At 44.2% G+C, this 20,651-nt stretch overlaps 1 protein-coding gene across 1 annotated transcript in view; it reads left to right on the forward strand.

The window, feature by feature from the left end:
* LOC138489132 (contactin-associated protein-like 5) overlaps window positions 1-20,651 on the forward strand; it is a 1,196,734-nt gene that overhangs the window by 712,550 nt on the left and 463,533 nt on the right. Inside the window, exon 9 of the mRNA XM_069616767.1 lies at window positions 15,198-15,347. Coding sequence (XP_069472868.1) covers window positions 15,198-15,347 — 150 coding nt within the window. The remainder of the gene's footprint in view (window positions 1-15,197; window positions 15,348-20,651) is intronic.

The raw sequence follows: 20,651 nt of genomic DNA on the forward strand, positions 1-20,651 counted from the left end.
GGCTCTGCTGCAAGCAGCACTCTTGGCGAAATCGCTGCCGTTGCAGCCTCCTCCGATAGTGAAGCTGGGATCATTGAGGAGATTGAGGATGCAAGCCCCACTGCCCACCTACAGTCCCCCTACATATCCCTAAGCAGCCTGCATGCGGATGCCACACAGGGGCAGTTAGAGGACGAGGATTGGCCAGCCACCCCATCCCCGCTGCCGGAGGTGAGCAGCCCAATGGGTATGCCAATGCCATTAATCATGAGCCAGAGGAATCAACAGACCCTGGATGAGATCGTCACCCGGCAGCAGCAACTATCCTCGCTCCTCAATGAGCACGTTGCAGAGTGTGGGGGGGCAAGGGATGCAATGGAGAGATGTGCAGACAGAGTCACGGCTAACCATTGAGTCCTCCACGAAGGACATCTGCACAGAACTCGCCACTGTGCGGCACGTAATCTCAGAACTGGTGCAGACCATTCGGGGCATGCGTCCAAATGTGCATGCAGGAACCTCCTCGTCAACCAGCTCGGCACAGAGCAGCCCCATCCGACGATCAGGGAGGAACCTGCGCAGCACGGGCAGGGGTGCCCCGGGGGCCAGGGGAGGGGACTGTCATTAGTGGCTGGACAGTGGAGAATTACTGCATCACACACTGCTGCACAGACTTACTCAAACCTTCGTAGGGATTCCAGGGGGGGAGGGGGGAGTGGGTGTGTTCAGGGGGGAGGGGGGAAGGGGGAGTGGGTGTGTTGCCGTGTTCAGGGGGGAGGCGGGAGGGGGGAGTGGGTGTGTTGGGGTGTTGAGGGGGGAGGGGGGAGTGGGTGTGTCATACCTTTTCACAATCATAATACACTTTTTCGTTTAGCACAAATCAAATGTGTGGACATTGCTCATTGTGTATGTGTGCTTTATTGTTGTAAAGTCCACAGTGTGCATGTCCCAGACACGCACAGTGCCCCAAGTGACCTCTCCATGTTACACGCACACGCTGTGTGTGCTAGAAGAATTGGTCAATGAGATTCAGACGCATTTCACACCCGTCCCGTGCATCGCTGCCTCCGTGAGGTGCTGCCCCATCCCCACCCTCTTCATCCTCATCGTCAGGTGGTTGCAGTTCTGCGTCAGGGGGCAGGGGCACATTTCGTCTGACGCACATATTGTGTAGCATGACACATGCCATGACGATCTTCGCAACCTTCTCATGGCGGTACAGGAGTGCACCGCCAGACCTGCTGAGGCAGCGGAAACGTGCCTTCAGTAGGCCGAATGCCTTCTCAATCACCACACGGGTACGTGCATGGGCACGGTTGAAGTCCTTCTCATGCTGGTTCTGTGGGTTCCAGACTGGTGTAAGGAGCCACCTCTTCAGGGGATAGCCTGCATCACCTGTAAGTGGGCAACAATGTATGTGTCATGGATGAGATTTATTTTCTGTACATGACGTGCCACCATGCCTTGCATTCAACCGTTACTTTGCACCACTTTTAGTTGCGCTAATGGATTCACACTATGCAACCGGTATATGTTCATGGCTCTCATGTACAGTTTTGCATGCCAAGACACAATGCAGGGGGGACAAGTGCCTTGTGAGTGCCCATCCACTGTGTCCGTTCAGGCCATTTCTTTAGGTAACCTGGCACGTGTCCTGTGAGGTCAACGCTCACATGATTGCAACATTGCTGTCTGCCTCATTATGACCCCAGTGAACAATACTGATGTCAATAGGGACAGTTGGTGGGCCTTGCTGTCTGTGTTGTGGTGTATTGATGTTCCTGTCCGGGATGTGCCTCCTTTGTGCGCAGTTATGGGGGACAGGCCTTTTCGTTGATGGTGTTTGGTGACGTGCATGTAGGTGCTTTTCGTTGGAGTCAGTGTGGTCACATTTTGTACAATGCACTTGCAGATGGTTGTGTCATGGTTTGGAGACACCTTCATTCCCATGTTAGGGCTGCTTAGGTCAGGCATCATGTATACAGTTGTCAGATGATGTAAGTGCTGCCTCAAGGTATGATCTGGCTACTGCTAGTCGCAGCCAGGTGAAGTATGCATCATCCCCCCCCCCCTTTCTGCCAGGTGAAGTATGCATCATCCCCCCCCCCCCTTTCTGCCAGGTGAAGTATGCATCATTCCCCCTTCCCCTTTCTGCCAGGTGAAGTATGCATCATTCCCCCCCCCCCTTTCTGCCAGGTGAAGTATGCATCATCCCCCCCCCCTTTCTGCCAGGTGAAGTATGCATCATCCCCCCTCCTTTCTGCCAGGTGAAGTATGCATTGGTATGTCGATCACCTACCCGCTTCACATTTCCATGCTCATGACATTAGACTCACCGAGTAGCCAGGATCTTGGGCCTGCATGTCGCTCCATGTAGCGTGGTATTGTGGAGTTCCTCAGGACCATTGAATCATGGGTTGATCCGGGGAATCGGGCACAACAATGTGTGAAGATCCTGTTGGAGTCACAGACCATTTGCACGATTGAGTGAAATAGTTTATGGTTGCGGTACGCTACCTCCATGGCATGTGGGACCAACAATTCCACATGGGTGCAGTCGATGGCACCACTGCAACCAGGTATGCCAGCTAGTGCATGGAAACCCACTTTGGTGTTAGCAATATCCTAGGCAGACCGTGGCAATGAGATGTGGTCGTCTGTGTGCTTGAGGAGGGCATCGAGCACTTGGATCAGTGTACGTGAGAATAATGGTTGTGATATGCCATGCAAGTGCCCCACTGTGTGCTGGTAGGTGCCTGTGGCCAGGAAGTGGAGCACGGACACTACCTTCAGTAGGGGGGGGTGGCGGTGGGTGTTTCAATCATACTGACGATGGCGTTGTGTATCATGTCCACAATGGTGGTGATGGTGTCCCGGTCCAGTCGGTACAGGGTGTGGATCTGCTCAGCGGTGAGGTTGAATGGACTGGCTCTGATGCGTGGGATTGGGGGCTGCCTGCGTGGTGCCACTGGCTGTGCTGGTGGGGCTTGCTGGCCCTGCCTTGCCTTCCTTCTCCTCCTGCGTCTCCTCTGTGCAGCCTGTTGTTGTTGTTGTTGTTGTTGTAGTTGAAGTTGTAGCACTTGCATTGCTATCAGGTCCTCCAGCCCCAACATTGCTAGTCCTATTGGTATCCTTGTGGAGTGTGACTGGGTCTGGGAAGGGGTTGGGTGTGCTCTTTTTCTACTTCCTGAGTCTGTATTGCCTCCACCTGTGCTGATTCTGTGCACCTGTGGCAGCTGGATTCACTGCACAAGGCCCTTTACGGTTGGTTCGCGATGGTGTAATTAGCACCATGGCGGTAAGGTACTTAACGGGCTGGGTGATGGCATTAGGTGCATGTCAGCTTGGGTCGGCATTTGCGTACTTTTGCGCCATGCCGGTAATTACGGTGTAGAAGGTCGCGTGCGCGCGTCCTTGGTGCAGTTAGCGGCAGCGTTAACTACGATGCTGCTAATGGCATCGTAGTTAACGGTCACGGGTCATGATCGGACCTAGCAGAAAACGATGGCGGTAAAAATGTACCGCCATCGTTTTTCACTTAGCGCCAGGGTCGTAATGAGGGCCAGGGTGTAAGAATACACCTCTGCTTCAACCCCTTTTCACTTTGTATCTCACTATAGAGAAACCCTTGTCATCCATCCTGACCCTCATTCTAGACTGTTCACGAAGACCTATAATCAGTCAAAGCAAACCTTATGGGATCCCCCACTTAAGGAGTTGGACCATAAAATAACTCTATATACCAAATCGAAGGCAGATTTAAAATCAAAGGATGCCAAAAAAGATGTTGCTGTTCACCCCCTTCATAATAGTGTCCTGCATGTATCGCAAAATTAAGACATTAAGTTAGTACTAGGCCCTCGTTCTGCAGGTTTTTAACTCGACCTGCCTCTCGAGTGGAGGCCTCAAATGGAACAGCCTTTTTTGTCAATTGGAATTACATGGGCCGACCTCCAGGACTGAGTGAAACGTTCCGTTACCACGATTGAATAGACATGAAAGGGCAATAGCCCAAGCAGTAGGATCTCCCTTCAACAGACAATTGTTCAACTTGTTGGGGTCATGTGCACCTGATTTACTAGACTGGACAATTATATCTTAAATACAGACATCATCACATTCCACTGAGACCAGCCCAGAAGAGGACAGAGTCTGGGGGGATTTCACTGCACAATATAACTCCAAACAGTGCAATACCGGCTTATGGCATGTTTTTTTTTTCTGGTGAAAACATAATTATGTGATATGTATTGAAGTAAAACCTGTGAGTGTCCATATCTTTTATTCAAGCAATACACAGAAAACAAAAATAACTCTACCCCCTCCTCTTTCATTCCTTTCCTCTTCCCCTTTTCTAACCACAGCAAAGAAAGGAAACCACGCCTGCTACCAGCTGCTCATACAAACAAATACATCTTATTCTCCTCCCTGGGCCAAAGTAGGTGGACAGTATATTAGCATTCGGAAATATTGGGTGTCATTTACAGAAACACTTTTCAATGGGAAAAACCCATTGAAAAATGCTTTGTAAATCAGGCACATTATATTCAACAGTAGTTATACGAGCAACTGCTATGAGGTTAGTGCAGCAATTTTAGTTTGGTGGTTGTTGGCCTACCTATAAGCTGAAGCGATTACAATAGTGACAAATTGCATATGAGAGGGACACCAAGCATGTAGTTGTTGTTTGGTGATTTGCCCACCCATTCACTGCCCATGTCCATACTAATTCCCAGGACTATTCCCATTCAGTTCTTGTCCGTTCTCGCCCAAAACCCCACCTAATGGGAACTCTTTGGGCTCGCTTTATTCAAGCCTTAAAATCAAACGTTGCACCCAAAGCCCCTGCCAATGTTTTTTTTTTCAAATGAGTCTTTTGTGCGTTAATGATTTTGGGCCAGTGCACTGATAAGGACAGTGCGCAAGCTTGCACGCAGAATAAAAAATGTGTGTGAACTCCGTAAACGTTTACACAAATCGTGGCTGGCACACACCAGACACTCCCCCACACGGAAAATAAATACAGCCTGAACAGCCATCTTCATGCGTTCCCCCTGTCCCAAATAGATGCAACCTTCAAACAGTGCATGGGTTCGCCCTCAAATAGGCCTGTATCTCGGGAACTCTGCGTGTGGTTCCCCTGTAACTGTTACTGGCACCCTGGAAACATGTGTACGATACTTTATAACTTGGGTAAAACTCAGAAAATCTGCATGCAAACCCCTGTAAATCATTCCTGCGCCCCGCTACACTGCGTACATGCACACCTGAGTTAGATCGGAACCACAGCTGCATACATGGACCTCGAACTCTGATACCCAATCTATGTGCAGGTGTCTGTATGCCTGCTTTTGGGTGGCAGATACTATGAGGGCTTTGCGTGACATTTCCCCACCAAGAGGTTGTGCGGACAGATCCATGAATACGTATCGTTCCATGCAATAGTTTGCATGCGATGGACTGCGTGCGGGCCATCCCTCGTAATGCCCACATTTTGACTTGTTCTTCCTCATTTTCAGAGTTCTGCCCCCTTGCCCTCTGTGCAAGCCACGCCCACACTCTGCCGGTGTCTCGCGCAAGGCACTCGGCTGCTTGCAGAGATTTGCCAAGCCTGTGCGAAGTCCCTGCAAAGCATGAAAATGTGTCGACCAGCCGATTCAATAAATCGACAAATAGGGTTTTGCAGGCAGTTGGCACACAAAGTCCTTATTTTCCAAGCAGACAATTACATGAATCAGGCTCTTAATTAGAGTTATGAACATGCTACTGGTGTTATGAAAATGCCTTAACCAGGTCCGACTTTAGCCACTCGATTTATAAGCACTATGCATGTCCTTCACTGAAGTCCTGTTAAAAACAAGCAATGACAAAACCAACGGTTTTGGCATCTGACAGTCACTATTCAATGCTGAGGTAATCACACCATTTTCTCAACTGTTACTGTTATTGGCCAGTTAACACCACATGTCAGTGCCTGGTAAGAGCCAATCCCATGCCGATACAATAGTCATATTATGGTGTTTTATACTGCACACTGCTACCACCCAAAGGCGGTATCCAGGTGCATGTGGGGCTCTGCAAGAGAGGAGAGGTTAGTGAGGACGGGATGAGAGGGTAAGTTCAGAACCAGGAGGAACTGGCATCTGTGAGTGTTGTTTTGCATGTGTGAGTTGGTATGGGAGGCACGTACCTTGTAACTGTATGGGTAAGACTCAGTGCCTCAGGTGTGTGCAGGTGTTAGTGTTGGTGTTAGTGTGTCGTGTGATGTTGGGGTGGTTTGTGGTTGTGTGCACTGGTTAGATTGTGTCCATAAGGGATCCAGAGTCGCAAGTGGCTGTTGCTGTATGAATATCTGGTGTTTGGGTGTGCGCTTGTGTCATTGACATTTTTATGGACTATGTGGCGGTTGGTTCACTCTGGGTGTGCTTCGAGAATCTCAGAGAGATGGGGGAGTGTGTACATTGAATTGATTCTTTGTGTGTTTATGTCTAGTGTGGCCAGCCCAAGGTCTAGTGTAGTGGCGTTTGTTATGTTAGAGGAACAGGAAGGGGAAGTTGGTTAGTAAGTTGGTCGGTTTGGTAGAACCTCTGGCCAACAGTCCAAACTGTTGGAAATGCCAATGCTTGTTTTCTTTGGAGCATTTTCTATTCAAAATGATATGTTCCTGCTTCCAAGAGACAACTACTCACGGAAATACGATAAATACAAACATTTGGGATCACAACTGAGTCACAAGGAGAACTGGTGCATGTGGACACGACTTTGGACTTTGACCCTAAACATATTGTGATTCTCAATGAGATGCATTCTGAGATATACTTTCTCTGTCATAGCCTTCATCCTGTATGTATTTATGATTTTTACCTCATAACTCATTCATTCGTACTTTATTTTATAAATCATTGAATTTTCTATGAAACCACTGACTGTTTGCTCATATCACCTAGCCTCCAAAGATTTATGAACCTCTGTTTCCTAATGTAAGGTGATTCATTCACATTCAGCACTTGTTTGATGTTGAATCTATTGTAGTATTCACATTATAGATCATGTCCAATGGGAACGCTGTCTGCTTGTGTTTATACTGACTCTCCACGTTCCCATTGTTTTGCTGGGGCTTACCCTTTAGTTCTATATTATTGTCAGCTAAGTCTGTTTGTAGGGATCATTTATTGTCATCTTTCCCAACTGTATCTTTATGTTGTTACACGGTTACCGGAAAGCTCGACCTCTGGTACTCGCCTCCCTTCCTTGATGATCCCACTTCGACACATACACTTTATGCCACCATTAGTGGCTTTCTTTACTCTGATATATCTCCGGGCATATGATGGTGGAGAACTTTACTCTGAACTGCAATGACGATGAGATTAGAGCTATCATCGGCAGCCAGTCCCTTTTTGACCCAGCAGGTGCCTATCAAGGAGCCTCCAGTTCCACATCAGTCATTTAGCTACTTAAATTAAAGGAAAAAAAAAACTTGCCCAGAACTCCACTGTCACTTTCTTCGTGAATATCTCCAAGCCAACATCATCCCAGCTGCTTAAATAGTATGCAATGAGCCAGGTCTTTTCCTAGAGGAACAGGAATACAAGACACATTTTCACAACATAACTACAAAATTTAGCCATAACGTCATGGTACTCACTATATCCACAGCCCAATGTCTTGGAGCAATTGCTCAAGCAGAACTGGATGCTGCTGAACAAGCCTTTCTCAACAACACTTCAATTTCCAATGCCCAAGGCAAACTCAGGGAAGTAACTAAACAATTTGAAGAGTTCAAATTAACTGCTTTGACCAAGAAAACAAAAATTATCTTGTGATATTCAAGACTTCAAAGCAGAGATAATTTACCCATATTTCACAGCAAATTATACTCATAACAATAAACCCGATCGCAATCGATCAGGAAACACAACACGTTGCAGCATTATCTTTTCTGATAGTAGTAGGGACTCCTCTGGATCTGGCAACTCCTACTTTTATCCACCATTTTACCCCCCAAATCGTGGGTACCTGCCTTTTTTTAGGCAGAGGACAACCTTGAGGCCCAGGACCCGGCTGACACCAGCAACCTCTATATCAAACATGGGGGCGTTACCAACACTGAAAGCAAACACGCAGGAGGCAGTGCTTCATACAACCATGTAACCATCAGGTCTCCCAGTTTTCTAAGCTCTCCAATTATACACTAACACCAGCTGAAACTAATGTCTAATGCAAAGGCTTGACCTTTATCCCTACTAGCCCTACAGATTGGTTCAGGACAGAAACTGATGTTGGAAAATTCCTTAGAACCATCAGGCTCAAATCCTTTTTCAAAGACCTTGACATTTCCGAACCCAATAGCGACATGGGACTCCTTCCCCCATCCACCTTTGTGCCACAAGATAATACTGTGCCCAGAGAAGTTCTCACTTTTAAAAAATGTTCCCTGAAAGAACCCAGGAAGCTACAGAAGACGTGCCATGAGATTTAATCTATCAAACGCTGAAAGGAGTGCTCTTGACTCCGTAGCTAACAATAAATAGGTGATTATCAAACCTGCAGACAAGGCCGGTGGTATCGTCGTGATGAACCAAGATCAATATATTCTTATGGTCATGGACCTGCTAAATGAACTGGGCAGTTACCTTAAACTCTGTAAAGATCCCACTGCCGGACTTAGAAACACCATTCAAGAAATCTTGACTACGCATTGCAAGGGAACTGGCTCACAGAAATGGTAGCAATGTTCCTCAATACTAACCAGGGCTCTACTCCATCCTTTTAGGTCATTTCTAAGATCATAAATACGTCCAAAATCCCCCCGGGAGACCAATTGTTGGTGGATGTGGGACTGCCCTGGAACTCATCAACCAATATGTACATTCCTTCAACCTATTAGCAAAAATACCAGCACATACTTGAAAGATAGCACCTCAGTCATTGAACTCTTCGAAGATAAGTCCTTTGACCACACAACCAACACTCTGATCACCATGGACATCAGAACATTGTATACTAGCATCCCACAGGAGACGGTTATTCAATGTATACAGGATTCTCAGGTACAGACTACTCAATCATTTAAAGCACCAATAGAGTTCATTATTGAACTACTCTCACTGGCTCTCCAGAGAAACTTTTTTCAAGTATCAGGATCAATGTTTTCAGCAGACGCAGGGCAGCGCTATGGGAGCAGCCTTTGCTCCCAGTCTCGCCATTGTTTTTATGGCTACATTCAAAAACAACGTCATCCTGACCAACATTAACCCATTTAGGCAATATATTGACACGTGGTGTTGATAAATCAGTGACACCATGCTGATCTGGAACAGAACATCCAAGTTTCTTATCAGTTTTTACAGTTAGTCTCTTAACCAATGTCACCCTAACATCCAATTCACTATGACAGCTAGCAACCAGGAAATACATTTCCTCTATCTCACCATTAAACAATCCCACAGTAAACTTATGTGTACATTATGCAAAAAAACCTACTGACATAAATACGTTGTTACATTTCTTGAGCATTCATCCACACAGTCCCAAGGAGAGCCTCCATTATGGCCAATTTCTTAGGCTTTGTCGCAATTGCACTCTCTTATCTGATTATGACGAGAATGCTGAACAGTTAGCAGTCAGTCTTCACATGTGAGGCTACCCTAAAAAATGGGTTACCCACTCACTTAAGTATGCAAGGTTTACCCCAAAAGACACTATTTTTCAAAACAGACCTAACACCAGTTAGGACACATTTGTCTGTGTGCTTACTTATAGCCATAGACACTTGTTCAGTTAAAAAAACTGATTGGCAAATTCTGGCCTCTTGTACAACTTAGTTTTCCTAATGAACCGGCTCTCAAGTTTGCTCTCAAGTGGCAAAAAAATTTGAGAGACCCTCAAAGTCAATAGGTCCACTACCACTAGTTGGGACCTTAGACTTCTCATAGGGATGTTCCATCTGCAAATTTTGTTAAAAAAAAACAAAACATAAAATGCGGCACCTTTGTCAACATACTAATTGTAGGACAACATGGGCCATATATTGTATCCAATGTCCCTATGGTTTTAGATATTGTGGCAAGACATTGCGACCAGTTCACACCATCATCATTCAACACCGGTTACGTATCAGGTGTAGGACTGCCTCAGCCCCTCTGGTTTGCCATTTCATGGAACATGGCCACACGGCAGATTTCATAATTTGGTGCGTGGTCGACATTGTAAAATATGCCTCAAACCCACTCACCCTTCTGAAAGCAAAGAGGCCAGATGGATATTTATGCTTGACACCATTAATCATGGCCTCAACAATGCTATGCCGTTTTGGTAATGTTTTGTGCATTGCTTGTCCCCTTAGCAGTTGGTTTCTTCTCCTCTCTCTTCCGTTCTTAATTTTTAATTTTCCTTTCTCTTGCATTCCTGATCTGAGTTGGCTAATTCAACTTCCGACTTTGGCTTCCCATGGGCTCCATCTTATTTAATGTATTTCCTTTTGTTTCTATTTCCTTTTGGGCCACTCCCTGCCTGTGGCTGTGCCTTGTAGCTTCTCCTCACCCAGTATGGCGCCACATTGAGGCGTTCTACAGTCTAGCCATCTAGTCCTCTTCCACTTTTCTCATTTGGGCAGGCACAGTTTCCCATGACGTTTTCAGCCACTTCTTATTTTTAGCCTCGCCGGCTTGCAGACATTTCGATATCTGTTCTGGACATATACATGAAACTAGACGCACTCAACCAGACCACTCTGACAGCTATTTCTTCAGATGCAGGTCGGTTCAATTCCATTACCAGACTTCATTGCACCTTTTAGCGTGCTCCACATTGGGGACCCCTGCTGGTTAGTTTTTCTCCTTTTTGGCCTGGCACATCCACTCATTATTTTCTGTCTTTCTTACCTCCTTCCTTGCAGTCTCACTCATAGGGCTTCCCTTCCTCTTTAACTGCATCCTAAAAGTCGCAAGCTGCATCCTGCTGCTTTAATGTGCCCCGCAGAAGATATATGCCCTACTCTAGAGGCCCACGCCATGCTCATTTGGCAATAACCGTTGAGGTAGGCTGTTTGTCAGTTCCATTTGTTGCATCCACTGTTCTAGCTCGGACCCCTGACGTCCTTGTATTTCTATTGCCCGCATGTCGCATGAGCACAACTTTTTCATACTGTATTGTTGAACTTTTAGCTGTGGGAAACTGGACACCTTCCTCAAAATCTGCTGTCCTTTGCACCAATGCAGTCAGCGCAGCGCCACAGGCTGCTGCAGTAGAATTACATTCTGCAGATTTAGTATATGCTGCACAATGGTAAGCCGTCTTGTTTCGATTCCCTGTGGTGTTCCCGCACGCCTCTCTATTGGGTCACTCACCCTTTTCTTTTCTCTCGACACAATGTTTGCATATCAATGCACTCTCCCTATCTTTTTTTGTAATTGAGTACTTCATTCCCTCACATGATTCGAAGTGGGCAGGGTTGATGGCTTGGTGAGGTGAGACCATGTAATGCTCCCAGTCCTATGAGGCCTAAATACCCCTCGCCCCTTCTCCTAGGCTGCATGTGCTATGCCACACTCATTTGTTTTGTGTAAATGTTACTTTCCCACTAGACTAAGACGATGCTTAATTTTGTTCTTTAGGGTCCAGTAGTAATTATTGGTCCTGAAGAAGGTGAACTCTACTTCTTCATCCTGCCGAAACGCCATCTTGATCTTTAGTTATGCCTTAGTTAAACTTTATGGTATTGTAATCTCCTCTTTTTTGTCCTATGGCGTTGACATCATTTTGAAAACATCAAGACTCCATTTTAGATATAATGCCCAAAGCCCAAATGAAACAGCCTTCCTGTGAAAGCTGTAGCTTGGCCCCCACTCACTGCGTACAGAGAGCTATGCACTCCCCCCGCGCCTCCTCCCCATGGCAGATCCGCTGAAGGCTCGTTCTCACGAGCAACCAGACACAAACAAGTATCAGAACAAACACTGTATCATTTACCTTCCACAGTACATCCAACAAGTCTTGACCCTGCATCTACCCCCAACATTTAAAATATATGGTGTCAATAACCTTCCTCCATGAACCAATGCCACTTCAAAATACCATGTGCTTTAAAGGTCTAATGAAAGGGTTTGTTAGATTCTGCCTTATACTGACTAATGACTGCTGCTAATGTACAAAGGATAAACTGAAAAGCGTTACAGAGAATAGTTGTGTAAAATCTAGTGAAACACGGTTTAACAAAGTGTAACAGCCGTCATGGTAATTGAGCGAGTTTTTGCTATGAACAAGAATGTAAACAAACATATTGCTTCTCTGATCCTGCATATACAATTCAACCTGATACTACCTCACGTTGTTATTCGTTTATATGTCCTGTGATTTATCAATATGTGTTCAACTAACGTTATGTAATGCATGTGTCACTGCCAGACCTCATTGTTACGTAGGAAGCAGTAAATGAAGTTGTAAACGATAGAAACATGTAATCACCCTAATGCTATTAACTGTAGTAATTGTCTCCCCTTATGGTATATTGTGTAGTTCAGGAACAGAAATACACTCAGAGCTACAAGGCCATCTCCCCCCTCCTCCTGTCAAGGCCCGCCAGGGACTGCTGATGTTCGAACGGCACAGCCTCACCTCCCCACATTCCTGCTGGACCCGCTTCAAGTATTTACCTCCCCCATTTCAGAGGCCGCCATAGTTTGGCCAAATGAATGATGTACAACCTGGTCCTATATCCCATCACCTCGAGAGGCCAGAAATGTGCCCTTACTGATCCAATAGTACTCCAGTTCACCCCAAGTTAATGGGCCATGGAGAAAGTTATTCACCCCTGTACTAACATATCGTAAAGTGATCTCTCACCACATCTAACAGGATAAAATGACAAGGCAGCTCAACCGATGTCCTCTGACAAGACACCTGGACTTATGACACCCGGTCGATAGGTCAAAAGCAACTGTACACTGAGGTATTGGTGAAGTTTCACATTGCATATTGCTTCCCCTGTCTCTCATGTGATCATAGATTAACCTATTGTAGGATTTTCTGGACAACTGGAGTCATATAATGTGATGAGTGTTTGTGTGTGTGTGGCCACATGGGCAAAGTGTTAGAGCAGCCACCAATCATCGACACAGACCACATCTGGCCTGGCAGCTCCACCCCGACGAGCCCAGCTGACCCGTCCACCCCACGTTGGCACCGTGCGGATGTCCACCAATCCTGGAGCAGCTCGCTCTTCGATGCACCACCTATAGTTTAGTCAATGCCACCCAATCCCTGCGACTTTTGTGCACACTATAGCTTACAGGATTTATATCGTAGTTTTATAATAAATATGACTGTCTTCGCTATTGTCATACAGAGCGCTCTCAGAGCTTGGAGAGTCCTGTGCATGCCCTATATTGGTTAAATAAAAAAACCTTTACATCACCCGCACTTGGTCCTGGTCTCATTCCCTCCTGGGGTGTGTCCTTTATTGCTTCTCATTGTGGGGAGGGTACTGCCTTCTGGGGACGCTTGCTTTCAGGTTCTTGGGTTGTACCCCACTTTTTGTTCATGTATGTATTTATGATCATTGAATTATTACTCATTCATTCTTTATTTTTTGAATAAATCATTGCATTTTCTATAAAACCACTGACTGGTTGCTCATATCACCTAGTCTCCAAAGATGTATGCACATTTTTATCCTAAAATAATGTGAGTCATTCACAGGCAGCACTTGTTTGATGTTGAATTTATTGTGGTATTCACACTATAAATCATGTCCAATGGGAACACCCTCTGCGTGTGTATATATAGCCTTCGCCTGCGCAGGCACAGCACAGAACTCTGTGTTCCTTGCAGTGCCCCAAACAGAAGTAGTCTTGCAAATCGCAAGTATTTCAGTTCTGTGTTAAAGGGCCAAGAAGAAAATGAATTGTCTGCAGAATATATTAGAAATGTTGTTTTGTGTGAAAAAGTATGCGTTGCATCTATGTTAATTAATGAATTCAACACATTCGTAATGAACTTTATTTTTCGAGTTTTGCCTTTGAAATAATTGTATACTTTTTTTAAATCAAATATTGTAAATATTTAGAACATATCTCAAATATTAAAAAATATGCACTAAAAATGCTATGCAATGTAAGTAAAGTTTGATTGTCATTTTTGAGTATTCCTTTTTTCTGGACACTTCCTTTCAGTGAGTGCATGGCACAGGGCCTTGGCAGTGGTTTTCCCAAGGTATTAACTGGCACCCGTGCACCACCTAGGCTGTTTTAAAGTTTCTCTAACATACCTGAAGTTGACGACTAATTTGACAATAGTACTGCTCTCCCAACCCATGATTTGGAATATAATGTAGGGGTGACAATGCAAAGGAGCCAATTGAGACGACTGTACTTTTACGACCCATCACTTAAAATGCACTGCCTTGCGGCATGCAACATGAAGCAGGCCCACAGCCTTCCAACCACATGTCAGCAGTGCAAAGTCACTTTTCAGCAGTGCAAATTCACTTTGAACCGGGCAAATATTCCATGAAGGCCATAGGTGTCAATGTGATGCATGGAGTGCCAGCCTGCTCAGTACCTCACCTTACAGCATCGCCCTACCAGTACATTCACACTCCCTAATGGGATCTTCGTGTGTGAACCGCTAGATGCACGGTTTGGTGGTCCCTGTGCTCTTCTAATCTACATCCTTGTTGCAATGTTTCCTGATTGTACACATATTGTTTACCAATGATTCTCATCCCTGCTATTTTGTGTGACATTGTGCCTTTAAATTTACGTGAGTGTGCAGCTACTGGAACTGAATATATGGTAACATTGGAAGTGCTTTCTTTAAATTATACGCGATGGGAAGAAGTTATTAGTTGCACGGTTCAAAGTGACTTTTCATTGCTGAAAAGTGACTTTGCACAGCTGAAACAAACCCGTGTTCGTGGAACTGTGCAAAGTCAGTACAAAGTCACTTTTGCAGTACACCATGAATGTGCACTGACTTTGCACTGCAAAAATACACTTTGCCCAGTTCCATGAATCAGGGTTTGTGTAGGCAGTGCAAAGTCACTTTTCAGCAGTGCAAAGTCACTTTGAACAGGGCAGAAGATTCCATGAATCGGGCCTTAATAGTGTATTGACCAGGGCATCAGATCAGGCTTCTTGCCCGCGTGTCACTAACAAGCTGAAAAAGTTGGCTGTTACGGGCATTTTCTCTGATACCTATTGTATTTATTTTGACAGGTATGGATCTGAACGATGGACTGTGGCATGCGGTTAGCATAAATGCCAGATGGCATCGCATCACCCTTACTCTGGATAATGGTGTCGTCTCTCCTGTCCATGCAAATAGCCTCCTTCAGATCTATTCCGGGAACCGGTATTATTTTGGAGGTAAGGGTGGCTTCATGCTACATGTTGACCTTGTGTAAGTACAAATCAACGCTACAGGAAAGAAATGTGCCAAAGCAGGCAATGTTACTGTGAATTGCAAGTAGCTGGCCTACCATAGGCAGCTGCCTACAACTCGTGGCTTTATTGATCACGATAGTTCATCCCCAAAACCTCTACTCATTCACTTTACCATAAAATAGCATGGGGGCTGAGCATCAGCTAAACTGAGAAAAATAAGCTACTGGATTGTTTGATTGGTCTATTGCCGATATCCGAATGGCTCAAATGATTTGCACATCCCGACTGATATGCACCTGTACGAGCATTTCCCCTGACTTTGCTCTGCCCATGCATAGTTATCCACCTTTGCAATGCATTTTTTATATGCTATTTTGGCTGGTTTATTTCTTTGCATGTTGTAAGGCTGTTTTGGTTTGTTTCCCATTCCTCATTTTGTTTTTTTGACATTTGTTTTTCCATCTCCTGGAATTTCATCCTCTGTTGGGTATCCTTATACTGTTATAGTTAGATGTTCTGCTCTCTCCCTCTCTAAATGTTCTGTGTCCAGTTCTGGTGACATTTACGAGTCGTCCACCTACCTTTGTTGTTTCAGTCCGGCTGTGTTTTGGTCCACCTTTGATTAGATTGACTTGTCAACATCGATATGTTTATTTCTTTGTACACCTTTGAGGAGATTGACTGTTCTGCCACCCTCAGTTGTATGCTTCTTGTGACAATGCTAGAGTGATAGGAACCACTCTCACCATCTGAGTCTATGACACCTTTGATGGCTTTGACTTCAATACCATGTTTGGTTTTATTTTCTGGACTACATTTCTCATTTAGCCTAGAAGATGCTGTGGTGGTTCCTTGTCTCCCACGTCAGGAGAACACACTTCATCTCTGGCACTGGTGCCCATTTGCCTTTGAGCTGCGGAGCACCAGTGCCCAAGTCACCATCAACCATATGCACACTCTTTCTAGCAAGGGTTTCTCACCTACAGACTCACTTCCACAGGGCACACCCCCACGTGTACAGTGTACAGTGCACACCACACCCTCCAGTCCTGATCCTATTAAATGCAAATGTGCACCAATGACTTCAACAGCCTCAGTAATATATCAATAACATATCATAAACATTTTAAACTTCCTAGTCTCAGGTGATAAAGACCTCTTCTTCATGAGGGATTCCTCTAACCCACTGCTACCTTCTTTTAATAATAATAATAATAATTTAGCATTTATATAGCGTTATGAACCCTCGGGTATCTGAGCGCTGCTTATTATTACACATGGTGTGTGGTGCTCATTTATCAACCTTGGAAGGCTGAAAGGCTGAGGTTGACGGTGCTGGAATTGGAACCTGCGTCAGCAGGCTCTGCACAGATGTCAAAGCGAGCGCTCTACACTCTGTGCTACCGGACCGGACTGAAATGGCATGTCCAGGCTTAAATTCAGAACCACCTAATACTTGGGGAGACTCCTCAAAATGTGCAGTGACCCCTGGGAAGTGTTTTTTTTTTTCCCATGCTCGTTCAGAGTGGTGACTGTATGTGTATCGGACATCCTCAATTCACATCCACAGAAGTGGCTATACAGCAGAAGCTCCAGGGATTGGCCGATTTGGCAGCCACAGTAAGTATTGGTCTCTTCCCATGATCCTCCAAATGAGAGGATGATGTTATGACCTTCAGTGCAGGCCAGTTTACAACTGAACGCCTTCCACCTGGCTCTGAAAGCCACCTAGAAAAGAAGGATAACATTCAAGATATTGCACTAAAACTATTACACATTCTGTTTAGGTCTCACTGCATTTGATTTGCAAAAATTGGTGTCAAGCAATACATTAATGTAGGGAACTAAATTCCCATCCAGGGTTTGAAACCCAGCCTCAGCATTGTACCCTTTTGATATTCTTCATTTAAAAGAAACATGTCTTTAACACATAGGGGGGACAGCGTCCACCCTCTCAAGAACGTTGGAGGATGTTGTCCACCCACTTGGTCCCTCAACTTGAACCCTAGGATGCAGAGAGATTTAAAAAAATAGATGCAGGTAAAGTCATTCTCTATGGGCACACTGAGGTAATATTGCGAGAGAGCGCTCTGGCAACTTCAAGGACAATTTTAAAATAAGAATTGATAATTTTCTAATGAGTGAACATATTGGTGATGCATAGTTTTAGAAAGGCCCACGGAAGTACTTGACTTGGTAAGGATTTGGATATCAGTTTATCAATCGTTGCTATTTTTAAAATGTACTTTAGCCCACTTTAATAATCTCTACAAATACAAATACTTCATGTCTTATAATGAAAGCTACTTGCAACTCCCCAAACAATATTATAGCCTTATAGTCCGAAGGAGAAGTCATTATTGTGGGATAATGGTCAGTCACCAGGTTATGTGCATTGTGTGTATTTAGTTATCTACTTAGAAGTATGGGATCCTTACTCATCAGGTAAGGTGTTTAAATGAAATTGTACAGAACATATTCTAAATTAAGCCATGAATGCAGAAATTACAACAAATGCAGTGCCATTAGCAAAAAACATGTCACTATTAATTGAATGAAAAACGATTACAATGAATGTCTACCGGTCAAACTAGTTGGCCCTTTTCTATGTCAGTTGTAAAATGCACCTTTTCCCTGGCTTTACTTTAGCTGACTCTAAACTGCCAATGCATGAGGCATAGCTTGCACAACATGCAGGTCCTCAATGTGAAACACGGTTGGAATCTTCTCGGAAATTCTAAAGGCAACCCAGAGGAAATTCGTATGCTAATTTCCCAAACGGCACTAGGTATATAATATTAACAATATTGCGTGTTTACGACGCACTTGCTGTAGAAGTTGTTGCCATTTTATAGTGCTGTGACTAGAAAGTGTTACTGTTAACTAACTGATCAGCACTTTGATTCATGTTGGTTTTGTCCTGCTTCTTTGCGCTGCAATAATAGTTGTTTTTAGTTTGTATTCTATTGAGTTGAAGGCGGAAGGGCTGAGCTGGCCGTGCTGGGTTCCATCAATGCGTTGTTCTGGTTGAACACAGATGTTTTGGGAGCGACATATTACCAGCATGTGTTGCACAAGACCATTTGCCAGCGCTAAGTCACACATGTGTTTCAGCTCACCAGAACATGACATCAAGGATTTTTTTGTTCCTGGGTGAATTTGAATAATGTGTCTATGGTGCACAAACAACGATTTGTTTTAGCTGTTGTGTAATAGGCAACGTTGGTATTGCCGCGGTTTGTTTCCATATTCATGAGGGGTTTCTCTGTATATTTGTATTCATTTGTGTATTTGTCAGGTGCATGTATGTTACCTAGCAACCACGTCGCCATTGTCTGAATAGGAGTGAGTGGATGGTGGGATTTTTGGAGCATTGTGGCGAGGCCATGCTTCCAGAGAAGTGTTTGCTAGTTTTGAGTGTGAGAAAGGGCCTGATTCACAGAACGTTTTCCTATGTCATTGTGCCATTATCAAACCCTTCTGTGACTCAGACCCTTTATTTAATCATTATACAGGTAAGGCTGTTGAAGGATGGCAAGAGGGCCAGTCACACAGTGTACTGCAGGGGTACAATCAATCAATTTTATTTGTTGGATGGTTGGGGCGACTTCCCCCCCCCTCAAACATATAAACAATGTTTTATGGTACAAGCCTTACGTTTACAGTATTGGGTGATTGGGTGATACCAGGTGGACATAAACAGAATGCATACATGCCACAGAATACTGCTTTTTCACATGGTGTTATATTATGCAGTACACCGAGGTTATTAGCCTGCAACACCAAATGGAATCTGTGGTGAGTGCCTCGCAAGTAGCCTGGTACTAAATGCATTGATGCACGGATATTGTCATCCCAGTCTACTTACCTTTCACTGTAGTTCAGTCCCCCAATTCCACAACAACATTGTTTGAGTGACATCGTTTGAAGCTGAGCTACAAGATTAGTATTAAAACATAGTTCAAGTGTTAAATCACAGCATGCAGCATTCCACAGAGCCAAATTGACTCAAACAAGTAATCCCAACAACCAGTGCGTGAAGATTCCATGTCAATCCACACATTGTTTTCTTTTTGGCACACTTGTGTGGTTAGGACGTTTATGTAGATTCATTTATGAAAGAGGTCTTCAACCTACAACTTCATTCAGCCCTATGCGGCAATGTCAATGCCGTAGCTGACATAGTCAATTGTGAGGTATTATGGGTGTTGTAGTGCAAAACATCTATAAAGAAACAGTTTGCATACCACTGACTTATGATATGTGTACTGTTTCCGTTGTGTTTTGTGTTAGGATTACAGATGCGTAGTTACTTAGGTTTCTAATAAAATGGAAACACATGTGATGCAATCAAACTTTATACGTTGATTCAAATCTAACCTGTAGCTACACTTTACATTTGATCAATTTATAGATGTAGGTACAGTTAGCTTTTAAACTGATTTCAATCTTTGGATAAGCTATATATTTCACAACTGTTACAATGAAGTCTGACTTGAGTGGGTTAAATACATTATAATTATTTGCCAATCAACTCCATAGAAATAATTTTTAAAAGTATAACTTCCTCCATTTGCTTCCGTCAAATTGTATTATTAGTAGGTTACAGCATTTTAGCACATGGAGATTCCTATTGACCTCCTCTCAGCGAATCAGAATGTTTAGATTGCAGTCGATAACTACTGGCATTGACTGCATTCTGAACATTCTGTCATCAGGAGCAGACAGGGAAGCAGCAATGCAGTTTGCAGGCAAGAATTTCTTTCAACAACACACTTCCTCTCAGAGGATTTTTGATGTTTGCTGGAGCATGCTATTTAACACACAAAAGTGAAAGATAAAACATTGGAAAATGCTATCAAATGTAATGTCTTATAGGGAAAGTGTTTATGTTTACATGACATTTTATGCATGTTCATGTTAAACCTGTTCCAGTTCAATCAAGTTGCAATTACAATACTATGAAGGCAACCATGTTATTTAAATAATACAAAATAAAACCGAATGTCATGTACTTACTTGGTCCCTTTACTTTACTCTCTTGTAAAGTACAATTTTTACTTCGCCACCAAACTAGAAAACATGTATTTTTAGTACATCGACCATGTGCTTATTGCCGTATAGACGTTGGGAGAGGTTCATTATCGCTTGGGATAATGACCTCTCCCAACCTTATAACTCGGTGCTGTGTCATTATCTTGCTATAATGACCCTTTCCTCAGAATATACGGCTATGTTATTCACCAATCCTCCCCATAGAAATAACCTTTAAATGTATAACCTCCT

The sequence above is a fragment of the Ambystoma mexicanum genome, chromosome 9, assembly GCF_040938575.1.
Source record: "Ambystoma mexicanum isolate Mex_15411 chromosome 9, UKY_AmexF1_1, whole genome shotgun sequence".
In the NCBI taxonomy this organism is placed as follows: domain Eukaryota; kingdom Metazoa; phylum Chordata; class Amphibia; order Caudata; family Ambystomatidae; genus Ambystoma; species Ambystoma mexicanum.